Source organism: Ambystoma mexicanum, chromosome 3q (assembly GCF_040938575.1).
Source record: "Ambystoma mexicanum isolate Mex_15411 chromosome 3q, UKY_AmexF1_1, whole genome shotgun sequence".
Taxonomy (NCBI): domain Eukaryota; kingdom Metazoa; phylum Chordata; class Amphibia; order Caudata; family Ambystomatidae; genus Ambystoma; species Ambystoma mexicanum.
Window position 1 is genome coordinate 318,195,325 of NC_090926.1, and position 22,704 is coordinate 318,218,028.

Sequence of the window (22,704 nt, forward strand, 5' to 3'; positions counted from 1 at the left end):
CATTCCTTCACGTATGGGAGGGGGTCAAATCAGATCAGTAGGTGCTCAAGACCGTCACCCACGATTATTGCATCGAGTTCCACCGGCCACCTAAATACCATCCACCAAAGAGCAGACGTCTATCACCAGCACACCTGCAAACCCTGCTGGAAGAGATGCAGATCCTTCAGGAAAAGGGCGCCATAGAAGTCATCCCTATTCATCTGGTAAACAAGGGTATTTATTCAGTGGACTTCCTTGTACCCAAAAAGGATCTCACCATGCGCCCTGTGTTAGACTTGCACCCAGTGAACAAATGTGTCAAACCTCAGAAGTTCAGAATGACAACATTGCAGGAAGTAAATCCCACTGCTGGTGCAGGCAGATTACATGGCAACATTGGACATGAAAGATGCATACTTTCATATTTCAATGTTGCCAGCGCACAGAAAGTACCTAAGGTTCATGATAGAGGACAAGCACTATCGGTTCAAGGTCCTTCCCTTCGGCATTGCCTCAGCCCCACGGGTGTTCACTAAGATACTGGTGGTAGTAGCTGCTCACCTGCGCAGGTAGTCCATCCCAGTCTACCCTTACCTCAATGACTGGCTAATTACAGGGCATTTGTACGGAACATTCCTAACAAATACCCACAAGACGGTAGATGATCTCTTCCGTCTAGGTTTCCCGATCAACGAGAAAAAGTCCAGCCTAGACCCCAGCCAAGTCAAACAGTTTCTGGGGGCTCTTATTCGGACCAAAGACGGTCTCATCTTTCCCTCCAACATGAGGGTTAAAAACATGCAGTTCCAGATCCCTTACTATGTAGCCAATCGCAAGGTGACAGTACTCAAATCCATGCGACTGTTAGGGATGATGGCCTCCTGCATCTACCTAGTTCCACACGCACATCTGTGCATGCGCCCCATGCAAGAGTGGCTCTCGAGCCAATGGTGTCAGGCCAGCGGACAATGGGACGATCTACTGGTTGTCTCGGCAGCCCTCGTTCAGTCACTGCAGTGGTGGTCAAAGGAAAACCTTGTGCAGGGGAAGACCTTCACCACCCCCGCAGTAGAAGCCACTCTCACCACAGATGCATCACTGACTGGGTGGGGGGCTCACCTCCTTCTTCAGACGGCGCACAGCGTGTGGTCCCCAGCAGTAGCAACCAACCACATGAACCTGTTGGGACTGCTAGCAGTGTTCAAGGCACTGAAGGCATTCCAAACACACCTCCAGGGGAAGGCAGTCCTAGTCCTCACGGACAGTACTATGGCCACGTGTTACCTAAACAAACAAGGGGACACTCACTCTCCAGGGCTATCCAAACTGTTACAGAACATATGGATATGGGCTCTCAAACACAAGATGTTCCTCCTGTCACAACACATTCCAGGGGAACTCAATCTTTTGGCGGACGTTCTCAGCAGAGACTTCCCATTACCTGTAGTGTATGAGTGGCAATTACACGCAGACATCGATTACAACATCTTCGAAGACTGGGGCTTCCCAGAGATCGACCTATTCGCAACTCTGGAGAACGCACAATGCCCATATTACGTCCCCAGGTACCCGCAGAACCACTCCAAGGGGAGCAGTCTCTGGATAACATGGTCAGGGAAATTTGTCGGGCAGGAGGGGTCGGAAGAGGGTTTCTTAAGAAGAGGGTGTACAAGGAAGTGCTTAAGGGGGGATGGGAAAACTCCAGAGGTGAAGGAGTGGTTGCAAAAGTAAGCCAGGGCAGGAGCCAGGGAGTCGATGTGGTCCTTGATAGTTTTGGAGGAACAGGGGTGAACCTGTTTAGATGAGACTTTCATAGATCGGACTTGTCTGGAAACCTCGTCAGCAGAGAAAAGGGGAAAGGCAGAGAAAGAGGGAGGAGGGGTGGCTGCAGAAGGGCCGGAGGAAGAGCCGGGAAGAGAGGGAGGGAGGTGATAGGAGGAGAGTGAGGACAGGATGTTCTGAGTTTTAGAGATGAAGTGAGAGGCCAGTGCAGTGCAGAGGACCTGGGAGGGGACAGGAGAGGTAGAGACTGCAGCAGGGTTGGCAAGCTCCTTGCAGATTTTAAAGAGTTTGGCCGAATTGTTAGATGCCGCAGAGATGCGGGCTTGGATAAGGGCTCTCTTCTTGGTGAGAACGGAGAGACGGTATTGCCTTTGGAGCAGGCGGCAGGCCAGTTTGTCACAGGATGAACATGAAGCACGCCATTTCCTCTATGCCACCCTGCACTTGCGTTTTAGGGTGACGAGATCCGAGTCATACCAGGAGTTACATTTGGCTTTGGGCTTCAGGCGGATTCTCATGACAGGGGCAAGGATATCACGAGTATCAGATATAGCAGAGTGGAGCGTGGAGAGGGCTGCGTCAGGGTGGGAGTCAGCCGAAGGGGGAGGAGGGGGCGAGAAGGTGGCAGCGAAAGCCTCAACTGACACGCTCTTCATGGGTCGGATGACCGAGAAGGTGGGTGGCAGTGATGAGGGTGGCTTTGCCTGTGGGGTAGGGAGGGAGAGGTGAGAGGATAGGAGAAAGTGATCACTCCAGGAGAGAGGAGTGGAGAGAGGGACGTAGAGGGGAAGGTCAGAAGAGATCACAGCATCAAGAGTGTGCCCTGCAGAATGAGTAGGCCCAGACGGGAGAATAGAGAGTGAGAGAGAGTCGCAGAGGTCACGAAAGAGTCCAGAGGGGGGACAGGAGGCATCCAGGTGGATGTTGAAGTCACCAAGAAAGAGGAGTTGAGTGGTTGAGGACAGGAGTGAGGAGGAGAGGTCAGCCCACTCAGAGAGGAAGGAGGAAGTTTGACCAGGTGGCCGATAGATAGTAGCCACGGTAAGGGAATGGCTAGGAGAGAGAGAGAGTCGGCAGACAAGACATTCAAAAGAGGAGTAGATCTGCGTAGGAGTGACAGTGGCAGGAATCCACTCAGGGAAGATAAGGGCCACACCCCCCCCTGAACGGTTGGGCCTGGGCACGGAGAGGATCTTGTAACCGTCATGTAGGAGTGTGTCAAAGCTGGTGACAGAGCTGGCCGTGAACTTTTCTCAGTGAGACAGAGGACGTCAAGGTCCATTTCCACAAGAAGGCGACAGATATCAGAGGAATGTTTGGTGGCAGAGTGAGAGTTAAGAGTGGCAATGTGGAGAATTGGCTCACAGGTTAGTGATAAGAGGCACACAGTGTCAAACAGCCACAGTTATCCGCACTAAGAATAACATTTATCTAACTCCCGAGCACAGTACGTTCACACCGCTAGTCAGACCTTTTGAAACTTGAGACAACACGAGGGACCACGGTGCTAAACTTGTTAAGAATATGTAGATGATAAATACTATGAACAGTATGAACTATAGAATATAACCATTTACCTGGAGAAAACTGCATTTTGAATATGTATAATGATATATGTCTATTTGTTTTCTTTATTATTTTTTCTCTTCCCTTTCTCACATTTTTGGTAAATATTTGTTTGTCCTTGTGGGCGCCCTGTTTAACAACTATTCTTTTATTGATAATCTCGTTGTTGCACTGTCAAATCATGATTTAAACATTGTGAATCTGTTGAATTTACATTGAACATATAACGTATAATTATGTGTACAGGATTAACCTGGCTCTGATGAAGGATATAATCCGAAATGCATTAGCCGGATGGGTTTTCTGTTTTGCCTCAACAGAGATAAATAGCTTTGTTGGTGAAGTTTAACCAATAAAGCACTATAGATGTTTATGAACGCACTAATCGAAAAATTAAAAAAGACTATACTTTTGAATCACTATTGAAGTTGGATTTATTAATTGAACAATAAACTAAGAGGAATTGATTAACCCTTAGTGGGAATTTTGGGTGTGCGGCCCACACCGAAGGCACAATTGCCTAGGTCTCTTTTTCTCCATGTTCACTTTCTGTGCCCTACACGGTGGCACATGATAGTGGGCTGCACCCTACTAATTGATAAACTTCGAGATCTTTAAACCACCAGAAAGAATAATACATTACCAAGAAAAGAAGCTGTGCACTCTCGCCCCTCTTTTTTCATCAATGTGGAGAAGGTTGCCATCCTTGAAGGACTTCCGGGGAGGGGTACAGATCAGAGGTACGCCCTGCGGAGGTGAAGAAGAAGGAGGTGAAGAAGGAGCAAGAGAGGGGGCAGGGAGGGAGAGTAGAGGCAAGGTAGCCTAGGACAGAGGAGGGGGGACAGCAGGAGAGGAAAGGAAGTTGATGAGGCATGGGAAGCGTCTATCAAAGAGGTGAAGGTTGGCCTGAGGGCCTTGGACCAAGACGGTCCCATTAGCGTAGACATTAATGATGGCCTTAGAGGAGTGGAAGGGGACCAAGAGGACATCCCAACGGGTGCCACCATTAATGGGAGAAGAGGAGAAAGGAGAGAGCACAGAGACCATATGAAGGGTCCATAGGTCAGGCGAAGGCACGAAAAAGAGGATGTCAGTGAGAGTTTCCTTGGAGCAGGCACTAGTGTAGGTGTCAGCAATAGGGAGGCCTGGGTTGGAGACCAGGATGTCCTTTTTAAACTGTTTCCTACCAGATTTAGTGAGGAGAGCAGGATAGTCAATAGAGAAGCAGTTAGAGAAGATAGGCGAGATAGAGAGCACCATGGAATAGGAGGGAGTGGGGGGAAAGACAGACGAGACGAGAGCACGCGGACAGGAAGTGAGCGGCAAGCCCAAGTTTACCGCATTTCAGAAAAACAACAGTAAATGCGTATTCGCTACCCAGTGGAGAGGCCACCTAAGTTTGAGAATCCTGCGAGGGGAGAAAAACCCTAGTTTACCACATTTCAGAGAACAACAGTAAATGCGTATTAGGTACCCAGTGGAGAGGCCACCTAAGTTTGAGAATCCTGCGAGGGGAGAAAAACCCTAGTTTCCCACATTTCAGAGAACAACAGTAAATGCATATTAGGTACCCATTGGAGAGCCCACCTAAGTTTGAGAATCCTGCGAGGGGAGAAAAACCCTAGTTTACCACATTTCAGAGAACAACAGTAAATGCGTATTAGGTACCCAGTGGAGAGGCCACCTAAGTTTGAGAATCCTGCGAGGGGAGAAAAATCCTAGTTTACACACAACTGTGGAACACAGTGTGGTGTAGACACCATGCAAATGAAGTGAAAAGGTGTAGGTGGGGTGGGCCGGCAGAAGTGGAGAAAGCAAGGTGAAAACTGGCGCCTGGCGTCCCCTGCGGACACCTGCAGACACACAGGGAGCTGCAGCCATAGGAGCTGCCCTTTGCCTAAGGGGGCCCTTAGCCGAGGGGGCTGCCCAGGGGGGTGGGAATTTAAGGCAGGAGGAGAGGAAGGGGAGGGGGGTGTGGGCGGTCAGGGAGGCGGGAAGGGAGAGGGGGAGAGGAGGACCAGGAAGTGAGGTGGAGGGAGGGGCAGGGGGCAGCACAACCGCGCACGGAGCGCTAAGGAACAACAAAAACCAAAAAATGGTTGAGAGATTTGAGTGCCTCATGTTCTTTTTTCGCCATTTCCAAGGCGTCATCCACAGCCTTATCGAACAAGTTTGATTCTTCCATGGGCTTGTTTATCAAAGTGGCCTGAGTCTCCGGCTTAAAACGTAAATTCATTAGCCAGGCGTGCCTCTTGAGAAGAGTTACCTATACCAGAGTGCTTTTCCGCAGTCTCTGCAGCGTCTAGTGGGTTTTTAAGGATGTTGGTTATCTGCCTTCCCTCAGAGACGACCGCCAGCAGGCGTGATCGTGCGGGTTCAGGAACCTCTTAGAGGCCTTCCTGAAGCAAGTTCCACTGCACATTGCGCCCCTCTTCAGGATGGCATTGAAAGCCATTTGGTCGTCAATAGGCGATAGCTGCCTCCGTTGAGGCGAAGAGGGCAGGTCCAGACAAATGACGCCTGGGTCAGGAGTTGGAGTGAATGAGAGTAAAGGTACTTCATCTTCTGGCTGATCTTGTCCCCATTTTGGGAACTGGTCAGTTGTGTCCTGCCCAAAGGAGTGTCCTCGTGACTATAGGGATCCTTGTATGTCTCCTCTGGCTCAGAAAACTCAAGTACTTCTTCTTGTTGAGTTTGAGTTTGGGTTGGAAGCTTCTGCAGCATTGGTAAAATGGGGGAGGCGTCCTCCTCCCTAGGTCTCTTAGGAGAAATGAACCTTCCAGAAAAGTCTATAAATTGTGATATTTTGTCCATGTAATTTTCGAACCTCTCTCTGGTCCACAGGGATCAAGCAGAGGTGTCTGGAGGAGAGAAAGGCTCTCTAAAGGGAGGGGATTTATCAGATAAAGCCCTAGAGAGGTGCTGGGGGCTTTCAGAGTACTCCTCTCGATGAGAGGGGGTGCTTTTAGGTTGTTCCGCCGCCAAACAATAGTCGCAAGACTCTCACGTAATTTCGGCGGCTGGATGAGGGATTTCAACGTGCCTGCAGGCGTCATCATGGTTACCGGCTCCGCGAGGGCGTGTCGGCACTCGTGTGCTTTTTAGGTAAGATGCCCAAAGGTCTATGGCCTCCACGTAGGAGCCATGGCTGCTGCTAGAGTCCTCGTCATCCGAGGCGACCGTGCCAACGGGGGAACCACTTTCGCCCTGCATCGCGTAGGCCACCCACCGATTTTTCCGCCTATCTTTTAACATCTTTGGACAAAAGAGTTTGCAGGACTTAAAGGATCACTCGTCGTGGTCACGAGGTAAGCACCAATTCCATTTGTGATGGGTGTCTTCCCAGGGCTATTTTCCGTTGCAAGACTGACAAAACTTAAATGGAGTCCTCTCCAAAGCAGAGGTGAAAATCGGCAGCCAGACCAGAAAAGGAAAGAGAGGGGAAGAGGAAATGCATTCTCAGAAAAGAATCAACCCAGGGCCCCACTCTCCCTACTGTAAGGGCCTGGCCGGAGGGCCGAGGCCATGCGGTTGACAGATGTCGATCGATGCACCAGTCGCCTAAACAGCAGTCAGATGTCTTCGGCATAGAGATCCACAAAGTAGTCGTCGAAGAAAGTCAAAGACTAAACGACCATCGGTCGTGGGACAACGAATAATTACTTTGGCAATATTAACTCTAACGAGCTCCGCGACCAACTAGTTGGACAGAAAAAAACAATGTGAGGGACCTCAACGCGTGGGAGATTTTGGGTACACTACACGTCATGTTAGGGATAGTGTAACAGTCACGGCCATGTCAACGTCCCCTTTCAATCCTCGAAAGAAAGATGCAATACTCCGCGATTACCACTAGATGTCAGACTATATGCACAGCATGTGATTCTAAGCAGATTAACAAGCATCAGAAATTCAATATACCAAGCTAATTTTCTTCTTACTGTCTCTAAGCCACCCGTGCTTGTCCTCGTTTTCACTCTTCTCACTTTTAGTTCTTAGGCACTGGAATTGTTTGCCTCAGTCTCTTAAGTCTTGAACTTAATTTTCAATTTTTCAATCTTGTCTTAAATAACATGTCCTCTCTCTCCTTCTTAATGTAACTTTTCAAGTTTATTGTAAGTATTGCATTACCTCTTATTGTACTGTTGATTATGAAAGTGTTTTTGCGAAAGTGCTATATAAATCCAATGAAATACAAATATACTGAACATAGTACCTGGAGGGAGTGAAGGGGTTAACACTTCTAAACCATGCCCAACGTGCCACCAATATTAAGTATACTCTTAATCTTCTAGCAGACCTACATGGCCTCAAAACATTCCTAAAAATGGTAGAATACAATTTAAAAAACGTTAGTCACAGTAACCTTCCACATTTCAATAGGCAGGAGTGCAGTGCTTTATTATTTTAAAAAAATTAAATAAATCAGGAGTAATTGCTAAAGTTCTAGTCTTTGGAGTAAAACTCAGAGACCCAAGGATGACCCAACGGTCAGTTAAGTTCTCTATTTAGTCACTTTAAGAGGAGTTTTAAAGTTTGTATAAGTTCCCCATATGAATTAATGGGACAAAGTCCATACGAAAAGCCAGGTTATAGTATAAAATCACACATTTATTCTACCCTATAGGTGAGAATAAAGGAGCAACTAATCCCAGTCGATGCCAGAGGGGACCAGGTTTGATTCCCAGATGACAAGAGAAAGAAGGAAGCAGGGTTCAGGCCAATGGAAGTCAATGGCTAAACTGCAGTAAAGAGGGGCCTACAAAACCCCACTACTCCAGGACCCAGGGGATTATTGACAAACATTCTGACGAATAACTCAGGACACAGGGTCATGCATTCAAAGGGCTAGTCACACAGGATTTGGCTCGGAAGAGACATGAAAACATGTTAAATGCAGGGCTTCTTTTATAGGGATAGAGACAGGATCCGGTATGCGCGTCCTTGCACCCTGGACAAACGAAGGCCCAGGTGGAAGAATATTTGATGCACCCACGACAAAGACCTACCAGCCACAACTCAAAAGCAGTGAATAGGAAGGCAACATGTCTATCCGGGCAGCTAAAGAGGGAAAACGGGGAAGCCCGTAAACAAAGAAAGTCCAAGCATCATAGCAACGGTGGGGGTGACCCGGGACGAGCCAAGATGGTGCTGGAGGAGAGAGGTAGCAAAATACCACTCTTCCTGGGAAGGTAAGCTCCCTACCTCAAGGTACTTGGTCCAGGAGGATTTTGCGGGGAAAGGACAGAGGAATGGTCCCAGCAGAGGGCAGCCAGTCCAATCATCAAAGACGACGAGGAATGGCTTGGGAGGACGTCCAGCAGCCAAAAGAAGAAACTGGGACTAAGACAACGGAACCAAGTTCAAGCCAGTAGAGCCAACCCTGGCCCTAGAAATCAGCAGTCCATCTTCAAGGCAAATACTCCAGCAATTTGGGCAAAAATCAATTTCAATAAGAAATCCACAGACTCCCCTAGCGATGCACATTCACCCAGGGGCTAGCCTAAACCAGCACTCCAATCACACACCAGACAGAAAACACAAATGATTTGGCGGCCAGCCAATCAGGATGGTCAGAAAAATCGCCAAACACTCAGGTCTACGCACGCAAGATGTGCACCAGGGCAGAAAAGCAGCCTACGCCAGTCTAAACCACAATAGAGGTTACAGAGCTGGGCTCAAGGTAAGCCCATGTTTGTGCAACAACCATTAAATTCTTGTCTGGAGGTTCCCATACACAAAGAGATGTACTAATGCAAAATGGCTAGGAGCAGGACTTCACAAAATGTCTTTAATACCTCAATGGCTACCATACTGGTTTATTTGGGCTACTAATGTGGTAAAACTGTCTGCACCGCTGGTGAAGCCAAGACTAAATTAGAGCTGCCTACTCCACAACACAAGTGTAGAGGGTAGTGGTACTATTGCTGGACCAGAACTTGCTTGAATTTACTTTGATCAGGTTTTGTTTGCTTAAATTTACCATCAAAATATAGATGGTGGGTTGAGTTCAGGCAATATCGGTTGGGTCGGGAAGGGAGGAGAAGGCCAGTGGGGGCTGGTGTAGTTTCCCCCAGCATTCTGTGCTAAAACATCTGAGCGAACCAAGTACAATGATGTATGATAACAAAATCAACAGTTCTTTTTTACACATTGGCCCAGGGTTAACGATACATACTCTGTCAATCTGTTAGAATTACTGCCAGAATTGCACCTGCAGAGAGCGATGGAAAGCTGTATGCTTGCAGCATTTCTTTTTCATTATTTGTTTATTGACTTACGTTAGTGAACATTATGGACAGTATATGCTGCAATTGCAGCAAATAACAATCCAACGTATGATAATAAGGGAAAAAAGAATCAATCAATAATAAAATAAGGGGGAAAAAAGAACAAAGAACTACTCACATGCAGTACAAAGCAACTGACTGAGGAAAAGCATTAATTTCTAAAATTATATGCACAGAGTATGGTCTCATCACAATCATATCCCTATATTTCCGCCTAAGCACACTACTTAGCCAGGCAAAAATTGGGTGTGATAATAACAGATAATTTGTGAAAACCACCGTTAACCATTCAAGAAGGCATCAGATTGAGTGTTTGCAAAACTCCATCCAAGTAGGTGGCCCAGAGTATCAAGTGCCATCTTCTCAATAAAACTCTTTACAGTTCCTTATATCTCATTCAACTGTTGCCCATTTTACCATACTCGTATACCATACTTCAAACGAGAGTAGGTACGTGCCTTCCACTACAGCAGAATTTGGCATTTTGCATGGAATGCGACCTTACTGGAGAGTACAGGATGTTTGAAACATTTATATGACATTTACTGCAAACAAACGTTGTTTGCATTAAATGGCAAATAAAGGTTTCACTGTGCATAGCTAGCCCTTGTGGGGCAGGATTGCACCAAATAGGAAGTCTGCTTGTGGCGACATGCACCATTTCACAGAAAGCACTGATAGATATTTTGTCACACGTCATCACAACAGTGCATTTTTCTTAGGTTGAGTATGTAAACTAAGAACCTCAGCCTGCAGATCTAGTGTGATTTTTAAGAATCTGCCAGGCCTACTAACAACCCAACAACTTCATTCCTGAAGGTTTGTGCCAGTGGGAATTCTTGCTGCATTTAACTTCTTGTCTCCCCTTTGTGACCACAGACACCTTTTCCAGTCCATCTGCTAATGTAGAAAACATTCATTAACTTCTGTCAGGAGGAGAAAAAGTAATGAAGATTTGACCTGTGAAGTAGACATGCATGTGCAACTTTTTGTCTATTAGACTTCATTTGTGTCAAGTGCCAGTCACTCCTGTGGAAGATTGTAAAATATCATAATTTCTCCAGCATGTGCAGACACAAAGATTCACGTTTCTCACACGCCTCACAGTTTATATATATGACCATTCTGACCCACAAGTAATGGATGATCCACAGCCCTGAATCACATGGACAGCCCTCATTCCCTCACCCAGGGTCACCCAACAGTGCCACATAGTGTTAACATCAACACAATAAGGAGAAACAAGAGGTGGGATCCAGGGTGACCAGGCACAAATGTTTCCATCAAAATGCAGATGTTCAGATTATGTTCTCCCATAAAGGTTAAAGCCTTGCTTGCTTCTCGCTCTCACCTCAGTTTTTGACTTTAGCTCCGTCGGCTTCTCCCAGGTGGACTGCTTGGTGTCCGAGTTGTAATAGTAGGTTCGACCATCTGGGGATTTGTGTTCACTCCAAAGAGGTTTCTAAGCACAGAAGAGGATAAACATCAGTGGTTGAGAATTGCAATGCAACTAAACGGCCTCCCTAACATGCAGTTAATATGAGCCTGTGAAAGACCCTGCCTCGCCCAGTGCTGTAAACTGGACTTATCTAATGGTCTGTTATATTTTAAAAAGCACAGAAAAGAGACAGAAAAGAGACTGATCTCTACATAGCTTACACCACAAGAGATAATGGATGCATATATTCTTCCTGATTTCATCACCTATCCCCAAGCAAGCATCTCACACATTTTTGCCACCTCGCTCATCTTTTGAGATAGAGCTGAAATAAGATGGCAGAGACCATCCGAGCTCTCAGTACTAATTCATACAGCATCTTTACTTTCTGCTGAAACAAAGGTTGAGCCTCTTCAGGTGCCCTCCAAAGTAGATGAACAGGCGCACCATGAAACTAAAGATTTATGTGGCAGGACGTGGGGAATGGGGGACATCCTGGGCACAGCCAGACTCTTATTTTAGGTGATACTACCCATGGTTCTCCTTTCTTTTCCTGGTAATGTCACCTTGTTCGTACTTTCCAGTGCCCACTGCTGCCAGACATTGTCATCCCTTTTTTTACTGCAAGGCACCCAGCCCACTCCTGCCACTGCTAGACACACTGCACAGACACACAATTTCCACATGGCTAGGTAGTCTGCCTGTCATCAGGGTCCTGCCCAAATGGTTGTAGGTAACACCATCCTCCTTCACCCTAGACTCTAGCCCCTTTATACACAGCTGTGAGAAATGAATTGGTGTTGGTGGAGCCTGAGGTCTATGTACCCTTTCATGTGTGGAAACCTAGGGAATCGTCGTGCAAGTACCCTATCTTGGCTACTGCCATTCGACAGTGACCCACAGTGGGCATTTGGGAGACGTGCAGGTGTAGGTTTACAAAATTAAGCGAAGGTTAATGTTGTTCTGCATATTTGTTTGCTAGGGTGAAGCCAGGACACAATGAGAAAGCCACCAAGAAGGACAATATGTTAATTGTTGTTTGGGGGAGTCCAGCCTTGCGTGGAGCATTTGCTCTTGGCTGTTAGGTGTTAGGGAGAATTCTCTGTAAAGGCTAATTTCCCAAACCTAGTGAGTCCCCCAGCAGCTTTGCTGGATTTTTGGGGTTTATTTTTTTCTCCTGCTAAGAGTGAGACTCTTTTCCTCCCACTCTTAGACATGATTTGAGGTGTTCCTTTGACTTTGTATGTGTTTTATGGGCTATGGGGTCCTTTACCCCATAGGGCTTCATGTATTTTTGGTATGTGGGTTACACAGCACCCTCCGTGCCGTAACCCAGGGGTGTCGTAGTGACCCCCAAACATAGACTCCATACCCTGGGACTGACTACTGTCTCCCAGGGCATGTAAAGTCACCATTGGCTTTACTAGTCTCAAATTGTGAACAGAACCAGTACAAACCATCCTATTGTGGACGTACTGGACGGGGCAATTCGCTTGCCCCGGGGTCTGTTGTTCGAGGGGGCACTGTCCAGTCCCCCCCCCGACCGAGTTTTGGCTGGTGGCAGTGGATACTACTTTTTATATTCGACCGCGAATATATTCCTATGGGATTTTCCCATTGTTCGAGGCTACTTAGTATGTTTGATTGACAGCTAGGCTGAATGAATGGGGGTTTCTGCATAAAAGCAGGGCTTTGGGGACTGGAACTTCAGAAGTCGCCACAGGACCTAAAGAATCCGAGGAGGGAGAAGCCGAGCCAACCTGCAACGACAACACCACCGATGGAGCCCTGCGGAACCGTCTCACCACTTTTCCCGACGACAGAGGAGATCTCCAGTCCGCAGTCTTCTTCCTTTGACTGGTGGGGATAACCAGTTTGCCCATCTTTTCGCATTCCTGGACCATCTCGTGGCCGTCTTGCCCGTGCCAAGCACCCCGGCAACCGGAATACCACGGTTTACCACTACCGCAAAGAAAAGGGTGGTACCTTGTAACTGGGAAACTCCACGGCTGGTTTCTTCCCTGGCAGCGCAACGACCTTCAGCTTTCCTCCACGTCGAGACCTCCTCTTCCTCTGGACGAAACACCAACTTGCACCCGCTGCCAGGAACAACTGCCCCCGTTGGAGCGTTCTTCCCACTTTCAGGTACTGTGTCCCGCCTGGCTTCCCTTGCGACAGATCGTTCTGGGTGACAGTAAATCCTTGACTTTCTAACCTGGGCTAGCCTGGGACCTGTTACCTAACTTTTCCTGACTTGATCTCAATCTTTTGTGAACTTCCTACAAAGACTCGTTGGGCATAACCCCACTGTGTGATCCTGGACACGTTTCGCTTGCTCTCTCTAAGAGTGGGCCTGGCATTTGAACTTCCTTGCTCTCCAGTAGACTTTGCCTAACCTGCCTCCCTGTGGTTCTTTGAAAAGTATTGAAATGTGTGTGCTTTCATAACTCTGCCTTTTTTCCCCTCCCTTTCTAATAACTTATTAGAGTGCCATTTTATGTTAAGCGCTCACCTCTGTCTGAAAATAAGTGGTGTTTCTCGGTAAGACTTGTCTAATAAGTAATTAGGGTTGTATATATATATATATATAATAGTGACTGTGTGTTGAATTTACTTACCTCTTTGTGCTAGTGTAATTTACAAGTGTGTCTTTAAATAAATAATTATATACTTTTACACCAAAGCTCTGGTCAGTGTTTGCTTGTGCTACTGTGTCTCTGTACCTATTGTGTATACTCTATATACTGCCTAACTCATCTTGAGAGAGGTCTGACTGCTCAGCCACAGCTACCAGGTAAATCTGGGTGGTACAGACTGCTATCAATTGGGTTTACTCTCAACCACCTGTAGTCCTAAATCTTTTGCAGTGGTCCCTAAGGGAAATGCACAGGTTTCTGCCTAACACTGGTGTACAGCGGTGGGATTTGTATTGAGCATACATTTTAATGTGCTTATAGATACCTTAGTGCAACTAACCACAAAGCTTAGCACTAAAGAAGTTATTTTTCTAAAACATGTCAACTATGGAAAGGTATAGTCAAGAGCCCCTTGCTACACAAACTGCTGATTGTTTAAGAGTTCTCTGTAAGCATAAGAATCTCCTGACTAAAGGCAAGAAAATTGAGCTAACAGAAAGGTTGTTAGCAAACCAAAGTCTTCATGGTGGTTCAGAGGGACCTACCACTCCAGCAACTGTAGATAACAGCAATGATATTGATATGAATGTTAGTATTGATAACTTTGAGTCAGAAGCAGAAGAGGAGGGGGAAGATGTTAGAGTTGTCTCCCCTGGGCCTCTACCTGCCCTGCCAGCTGTACCTACTGGACCTTTACCAGGTCCCACACTTAATCCTCAATATATGGAACTAGAATAAATGAAGCTTGAATTAGAATTCAAAAGAATTAATGCTCAAACAGAACAACGGCACCAAGAACTAAGGCTCAGAGAAATGGAGCAACCATGACCAAGAAATGAAAAAAATGTCTGTGGAAAGTGCTTCTCTCTCCGAATCCTCTAGGAGTTCTAGTCCCAAAAGACCCCAGATGCCTAAGGAGTTGGTGGGTATGTATGAGCCTAAGTTGGATGTGTTGGATTGATTGAGTTTGTTTGAATATAATCATGGGCTCCAGAACATTACAGGAAATTAGTTACTTTCCTGGTTGTTCTCTAGGCTCCCCCCTGTTGCAACTGATGTGGTAATGGAGTTGGGGGAGGAGGATAAGAAGGATTATGAATGTGTGAAACTTGCTTTGATAGCTAGATTTGGGAAGACCCCTTCCCAGTACCTTAAGAGGTTTAGGACCCTCAAAAAGCATGATGGTACCCCTTGGGCTACCTGGGTGAGTGAAAGTTTGAAGAACTTAGAGGGATGGATTAAGGGTTACAAAGTGAACACTCATGAGGGGATGAGGAATATTGTGATGTTGGAGTCAATTTATGATGCCTGCTCTCCTGAGCTCAGACAGCACTTGGCTGATTCAATGGAATTAGATTCCAGGAAACTAGCTAAGGCTGCTGACTTGTGGGTTGCCAACAGGGCTACTCAGAAGGACTCTGGGGTAACTCAGAAAAAGGATGAGGGGAAACAGCCAAAAAAGGACCCCAAAGAGAATTCTAATAATTCCAATCCCAAAGAGCGCCCCAAACAGAACAATAAGGGTAAGCCACAAGGGAAACCAAATCAGAGTAGTGTACCTTCTGGCGGTAAACCAGAAGGAGGTCAGAGCAAGCCACCATTCCAGAAAGCATTTGGTAAATGCTATGTTTGTGGTTCACCTGACCATGTGAAAGGAGATCCCAGATGTAAGGGTAAACCTTCAGGGGTCCAGCTTGTCTCCTTAGCCTTTGCTCCAGAGGAGGAAGTACAAATGTCAAGTGGAAACTTTCTACTGCTGGCTGATGAACCCATTGGAGTCTCAGCCAGTGTTTCTTTAGTGTCTCTGGGTCTGTGGGAACAACAGAAATTAGATGTCTATAACTCTGTCCCAGATAATACTAAAGAGTATTATAAGGACAGTGTCCAGGTGAATGGTCAGGCGACTCCTGCCATTAGGGACACTGGAGCCAGCATAACTGTGGTGGATAAATCTTTTTTTCAGGCTGAGGATGTTGCTAAGGCACCCAAACGCCTCACCAAGTTAGCTGGAGGGCCTGTGCAGATGCTTCCCCAATTACCAGTTCTCATCCAGTGTAATGACATGACTGTGAAGATACCTGTCAGCATACAAAGTGAGGTACCAGGTAGGGTTCTGTTGGGTAATGACCTGAAAACTCTTGGAGTAGTGTCACATACCCCCAGACCTCCTAGTAAAAGGTTACAGGAGCTCACCAGACCTGCAAGGGAGAGAACCATGAGAGGTACTCCCAAGGAGATGATGAAGAAAGATATCACTCCTACTCCACTGGAGTTACAACTTGCTATCACTGAACAAACAGAAGCAACGGGGAAACCCAAGACTTCCAAGAAACAGCCAACAGCAAGCACTCCAGTGCTTCCAACAAGGACTTCCCCTAGGTTGTCCAAAGTTACACCTGTAACTCCACCTCCAGCTGAGGCTGAGAGGGAGGTACAGCCCTGTATGGTGGAACTAGACTCTGACGAAGAGCTAGTGGAAGGCCAAGAACTCATTGGAGATCTGGATTCTGTTGACAATCCTGAGCTGCAGTCTTTACTGGCAGAAGGTGGACCCAACAGGGCAGACTTCAGTAAGGGACAGAGAGAATGTCCAACTCTGGAAGGTCTTCGCCAACAGGCAGCTTCTCAGGCTGATGGGCACGAGCCTGGAAAGTATAGGTTGCACTGGGAAGATGGCCTCTTCTACAGTGAACCAACTGAGTCTGCACCTGGAGACTACAAGCGGCTTGTAGTACCTCAGCAAACAGACAGCAGTTCTTGCAACTGGCCCATGAGATTCCTTTGGCTGGTCACTTGAGCTTCAAGAAGACCAAGGAAAGGCTCTCACTTTTATTGGCCAAAGATGGGGGCTGAGGTAGATAAGTTTTGCAAGAGCTGCCATACCTGCCAGACTTCTGGTAAGGTTGGATCCAAGAATGTGGCACCTTTGTGCCTCTCCCAGTTGTGGGAGTCCCATTTGAGAGAGTAGGGATTGACATTGTTGGTCCCCTTGATCCCCCAACCTCCTCAGGCAACAGGTTTATCCTTGTTGTAGTAGACCATGCTACTAGGTACCCTGAGGCAATTCCTATGAGGACTGTTACAGCCCAGGCTGTGGCTAAGGCCCTCCTTGGTATTTTTACCAGGGTTGGGTTTCCTAAGGAAGTAATCTCTGACAGGGGGTCAAATTTTATGTCCCACTACATGAAAGCCATGTGGAAAACCTGTGCAGTTACTTACAAGTTCTCTACCGCCTACCACCCTCAGACAAATGGGTTGGTAGAAAGGTTCAACAGAACCATGAAGAGCATGATAGGTGCTTTAGTGGATCCCCTTAAAAGAAAGTGGGACCTTCTATTGCCATGCCTTCTCTTTGCTTATAGAGAAGTCCCTCAGGAGGGAGTAGGTTATTCTCCCTTTGAACCTCTCTTTGGCCATCCGGTCAGAGGTCCATTGGCCCTGATTAAGGAGGGGTTGGAGAGTGCTCCTTCCCCCAAGCCAGTCAGAGTGACTGACTATGTGATAGGTCTCCGGAGGAGAATGTCACAAATGATGGCAGAAGCAAGTGATAACCTGAAAGCTGGACAAGCTTTGGTCAAACATTGGCATGACCAAAAGGCTAACATGGTTGAGTTCACTCAAGACCAGCTAGTTCTAGTTATGATCCCAACAAGGCAGAGGGCCTTGCAAGATAAATGGATGGGACCCTTCAAGGTTGTGGGTAAACTTGCAGAGGTAAACTATCTGGTGGACTTGGGCAATCCCAAGGAGGCTCCCAGAGTCTTCCACACCAACCGACTAAAGGCGTATGTCTCCAGGCCTGAAGTAGGAGCTTTGCTTCTAGCTTCAACAGAAGAGGAAGAAGAGAGTGAAGCTCTCCCTGATCTCCTCAGAGGCTTACCCTAGGACGAAAAGATTGAAGGAGTAAATCTCTCTTCAAATCTGACACCTGAGCAACAAGAAGAGTGCAAAGCCATGTTAAATCAGTTTGCCTCTCTGTTCTCACTTTCACCAGGCCTGACCCCTTGGGTACAGCATGATATACTCACTGGTGCCTCTCTGCCAGTCAAAAGCAGCGGATATAGAATGTCAGAAAATGTAAGGACCCACATCAAAGGGGAGGTCAAGAAGATGCTTGATCTCAGGGTAATAGAGCCCTCTACTAGCCCATGGTCTAGCCCAGTTGTGTTAGTACCAAAGGCAGGATCCAAAGAGTTGAGATTCTGTGTGGACTATAGAGCTCTTAATGCAGTCACCAAGACTGATGCCCACCATTTGCCAAGGACAGATGAGTTGGTGGATAGACTTGGTTCAGCCAAGTTCCTCAGCACATTTGACCTTACGTCAGGCTATTGGCAAATAGCCCTGACAGACCATGCCAAGGAGAAGACTGCATTTTCTACCCCAGTTGGCTTACACCAATTTAAGGTTATGCCTTTTGGATTGAAAAATGCACCTGCAACATTCCAAAGGATGGTAAATCAGGTTCTGGCTGGGATGGAGGATGTGTGCATGGCATACTTGGATGACATTGCAGTGTTCAGCCAATCCTGGGAAGAGCATGTTAACCACCTAGGACATGTTTTGCAGGCTCTTGGACAGGCCAATCTGACCATAAATGCAAGTAAATGCCAAATTGGTCAGAGTAAGGTGGTCTACCTTGGGCATGAGGTAGGAGGTGGAGAAATAAGGCCTTTGCTCAGTAAGATTGAAGCTGTGCAAAAATGGACAACACCTACTACTCAAACCCAGGTGAGAGCCGTCCTAGGCCTCACTGGGTATTACAGGAATTTCATAGAGAACTATGGGACCATAGCTTCTCCACTGAATGTAATCTCCTCTCCAAAATTCCCTAAGAAGGTCAAATGGAATGAGGAATGCAATCAGGCCTTTGAAAACCTGAAGAAAGCTCTTTGCCAAGCACTAGTATTGAGAGCTCCTGACTACCACCAAACTTTCATTGTGCAGACAGATGCTTCTAATGTAGGTATAGGTGCAGTCCTTAGCCAACTGGATGAGAAAGGTAGGGAGCACCTCATTTGCTTCATCAGCAGAAAGCTGAAGGATCTTGAGACAAGGTGGGCAACTATCGAAAGAGAATGTTTTGCTATTGTGTGGGCACTGAAGAAGTTTAGGCCATACTTGTATGGTTCTACTTTTGTCATTCAGACTGACCACCAACCCTTGAGATGGTTGATGCAAATGAAAGGGGAAAATCCAAAACTATTGAGATGATCAATCTGCCTGCAAGGGTTTGAGCACAGGTCAGGGTGTCACCACCAAAATGCTGATGGTCTCTCTAGGATGTATGTCATCGACTAGAGGTATGAGATTCATCCAGGAGTGGATTAAACCCTCCTGTCCCTTAGTCTGGGGGTGGGGGGAGCGACTGTTAGGGAGAATTCTCTGTAAAGGCTAATTTCCCAAACCTAGTGAGTACCCCAGCAGCTTTGCTGGATTTTTGGGGTTTATTATTTTCTCCTGCTAAGAGTGAGACTCTTTGCCTCCCACTCTTAGACATGATTTGAGGTGTTCCTTTGACTTTGTATGTGTTTTATGGGCTATGGGGTCCTTTACCCCATAGGGCTTCATGTGTTTTTGGTATGTGGGTTACACAGCACCCTCCGTGCCGTAACCCAGGGGTGTCGTAGCGACCCCCAAACATAGACTCCGGTTACACAGCACCCTCCGTGCCGTAACCCAGGGGTGTCGTAGCGACCCCCAAACATAGACTCCATACCCTGGGACTGACTACTGCCTCCAAGGGCATGTAAAGTCACCATTGGCTTTACTAGTTTCAAATTGTGAACAGAACCAGTACAAACCATCCTATTGTGGACGTACTGGTCGGGGCAATTCGATTACCCCGGGGTCTGTTGTTCGAGGGGGCAATGTCCAGTCCCCCCCGACCGAGTTTTGGCTGGTGGCAGTGGATACTACTATTTATATTCGACCGCGAATATATTCCTATGGGATTTTCCCATTGTTCGAGGCTACCACTTTTTAAAATAGCCTCGAACATACCGCCGGTTTATTAAATTAATATTAATTCACTGGTTGGTAATTTTTGCCGAAACTTGGTTCCAAAATGGCGTTTGTGTTTGCTTCTGTGACTCCAACCCAAGTCGAGCCCTTTGTTCCACTTTTTGGCAGGCTTCTCCACAGAAGCCTCCAAAAGTGGTGCCACTCTGTCTGGGTACCACAGGGGATGTGGGAGGGGGTTTAGGCACCCTGGACTGAGTTGCCTCTGCAACTCAAGTCGCACTCTTGTGTGATTGGCCCAAGCGGTGAGCCGCCCGGCTAACCACTTAGCATGTTTGATTGACAGCTAGGCTGAATGAATGGGGGTTTTGTGCATAAAAGCAGGGCTTTGGGGACTGGAACTTCAGAAGTCGCCACAGGACCTAAAGAATCTGAGGAGGGAGAAGCCGAGCCAACCTGCAACGACAACACCACCGGTGGAGCCCTGCGAAACCGTCTCACCACTTTTCCCGACGACAGAGGAGATCTCCAGTCCGGAGAGTCTTCTTCCTTTGACTGGCGGGGATAACCAGTTTGCCCGTCTTTTCACCTTCCTGGACCATCTCGTGGCCGTCTTGCCCGTGCCAAGCACCCCGGCAACCGGAATACCACGGTTTACCACTACCGTGAAGAAAAGAGTGGTACCTTGTAACCGGGAAACTCCACGGCTGGTTTCTTCTCTGGCAGCGCAACGACCTTCAGCTTTCCTCCACGTCGAGACCTCCTCTTCCTCTGGATGAAACACTGACTTGCACCCGCTGCCAGGAACAACTGCCCCCGTTGGAGCGTTCTTCCCACTTTCAGGTACTATGTCCCACCTGGCTTCCCTTGCGACAGATCGTTCGGGGTGACAGTAAATCCTCGACTTTCTAACCTGGGCTAGCCTGGGACCTGTTAACTAACTTTTCCTGACTTGATCTCAATCTTTTGTGAACTTCCTACAAAGACTCGTTGGGCATAACCCCACTGTGTGATCCTGGACACATTTAGCTTGCTCTCTCTAAGAGTGGGCCTGGCATTTGAATTTCCTTGCTATCCAGTAGACTTTGCCTAACCTGCCTCCCTGTGGTTCTTTGAAAAGTATTGAAATGTGTGTGCTTTCATAACTCTGCCTTTTTCCCCCTCCCTTTTTAATAACTTATTAGAGTGCCATCTTCTACAGACCACTTAAGACAAGTGCCCACCATCTCACAGGGCACAATCCAATAAAGGGCCAGCTGGAGTACCTCTCAAGTCCATCACGCAATCACTCACCAAGTAACTACATTTAGCAACATTCTTTGTCAGTCCTATACATTGCCATCACAATAAAACTCTGCTCTAAACAGAGATGTACTCTCCTGAGTTCTACACTCAGACATACCAATAACATCACATTTGAGAAGGTTTCAGGAGGATAGCTCAGGGGCAACATGCTCGCCTTGGAATCAAAACAATGTTGAGTAACACAGGTTCGATCCCCGGGTCCGCGCTTAAAAACCTTTGGGTAATAAGCACGTTATAAGTAACCCATTACAAATTACAAGCATGCATCAATACTTCTGACAACCATATCGCCTCCCAATCATCATCCAAATTGTTTTAATTTCTGAATTGGGTCATTTTGTTGTCTAATTTCCCTATTTCCCTATTTCCTCCTCCCCAAATCTCCCTTCCTTTTCACAGACTAAGTTCAGACAATACCCTTGCAGGGTCATAATACGACACATTTCTAACAAGGCCAGGCACTGTAAGACCACTACGTTGGTGACGGGCACAGTAGAAATGTTAAATAAGATAACAACATTTGCGGTGGGCTGGACAGGACATCAGTTTACAGAAATGCTCACTCTAGCGGCCATTTGCTATATTTCATTTGATTATTACCCAATGGTCAAGAGCCTGGGACAGATAAAGGAGCTAATCTAGAAGTATGCAAATATTTCCACAGCTACAAGTGATAGCTGATAAGTAGTATCTTAGTAGTGGGGCTCCTAGAATCAATCCAAAATGATTTGCTTATCAAGCTAGGCCTGAGGGTGCTAGTAGGGATTGCTCTCGTAAAGCATGGTTAAAATATTAAATACATTTTTGCCAGAATAAACAAATAATTCTGAAATGGGATCAGGCAAGAGGTTCATACTTGTTGAAAAATAAGACAGCATAGCACGCAAAGGAGTTGGCAATTCCTCGTTGTGGCTGCCCTTAGGAGTGAATGAAGTTGTTTTGTCATGTGTATTACTTTTGGAATCTCTGTTTACATTAGTGAAGGCTTAGAACTGTAAATTCTTTGAAAATGAAATATTAACCATGGCTAGAGATTGTAATTTTATATTTTGGAGGCAAAAGCATGACACACGTACAAGAGGCTATGTTAGCAGGAATGTTTTAGCGTCACATCAGGTTCCAGGATTCAGTGCTATCTTGATTTTAAGATGATGCTAGCAGGGGACACACATGCATTGTAGTAGGTCAAATTATTGGACATTGAAATGTCGAGGATGGCCAGAAGGAATAATAAACTGAAGTATTTATCATCTCAAACTGCTGACAGAGCACCACTTGTTTCATGCACACATACTTGTGTTACTACCCTGGTGGCCTTCACTTATGGTTATGAGCACTTGGGTAAGAAGCATTGATTGATCAGTAGGTCCATAGACATGTACAGGGACCTTGTCAAATGTGAGCCCGATATCATGCACCAATGTATGGCATGCGTAAACTGTGGTTCTCCAAATGGTTGGTTTACTGGCTCAGATCCTGAAGGCCCTACTCTATTTTTTCCACCTTGTCAGGATTAAGGAGCCCCTGATGGTGTTGTGCTGAATATTCACGCAATATTACAACTGTTTTATAGTTTTATAACAAACTAAGGCATTCTTTGATTCCAATGGGTTATTATTTTGTTTCTTTCCTTTGGCTAAAGCTAGCCACCTGGTTTACATTCCAGACTCAACTAGGGCACTCTGCTCGGGTCCTTATGATCTGAACTGGTATTTTAGAGTTGAGTTTACTTTCATCAGAGAGG

At 46.7% G+C, this 22,704-nt stretch overlaps 1 protein-coding gene across 6 annotated transcripts in view; it reads right to left on the bottom strand.

Moving 5' to 3' along the window:
• Positions 1–22,704, bottom strand: part of PRPF40B (pre-mRNA processing factor 40 homolog B) — a 1,091,929-nt gene that overhangs the window by 506,121 nt on the left and 563,104 nt on the right. For all 6 annotated transcript variants that reach the window (XM_069653885.1, XM_069653882.1, XM_069653883.1 and 3 more), the window contains one exon: positions 10,972–11,082. In XM_069653885.1, the coding sequence (XP_069509986.1) occupies positions 10,972–11,082 (111 nt within the window). The remainder of the gene's footprint in view (positions 1–10,971; positions 11,083–22,704) is intronic.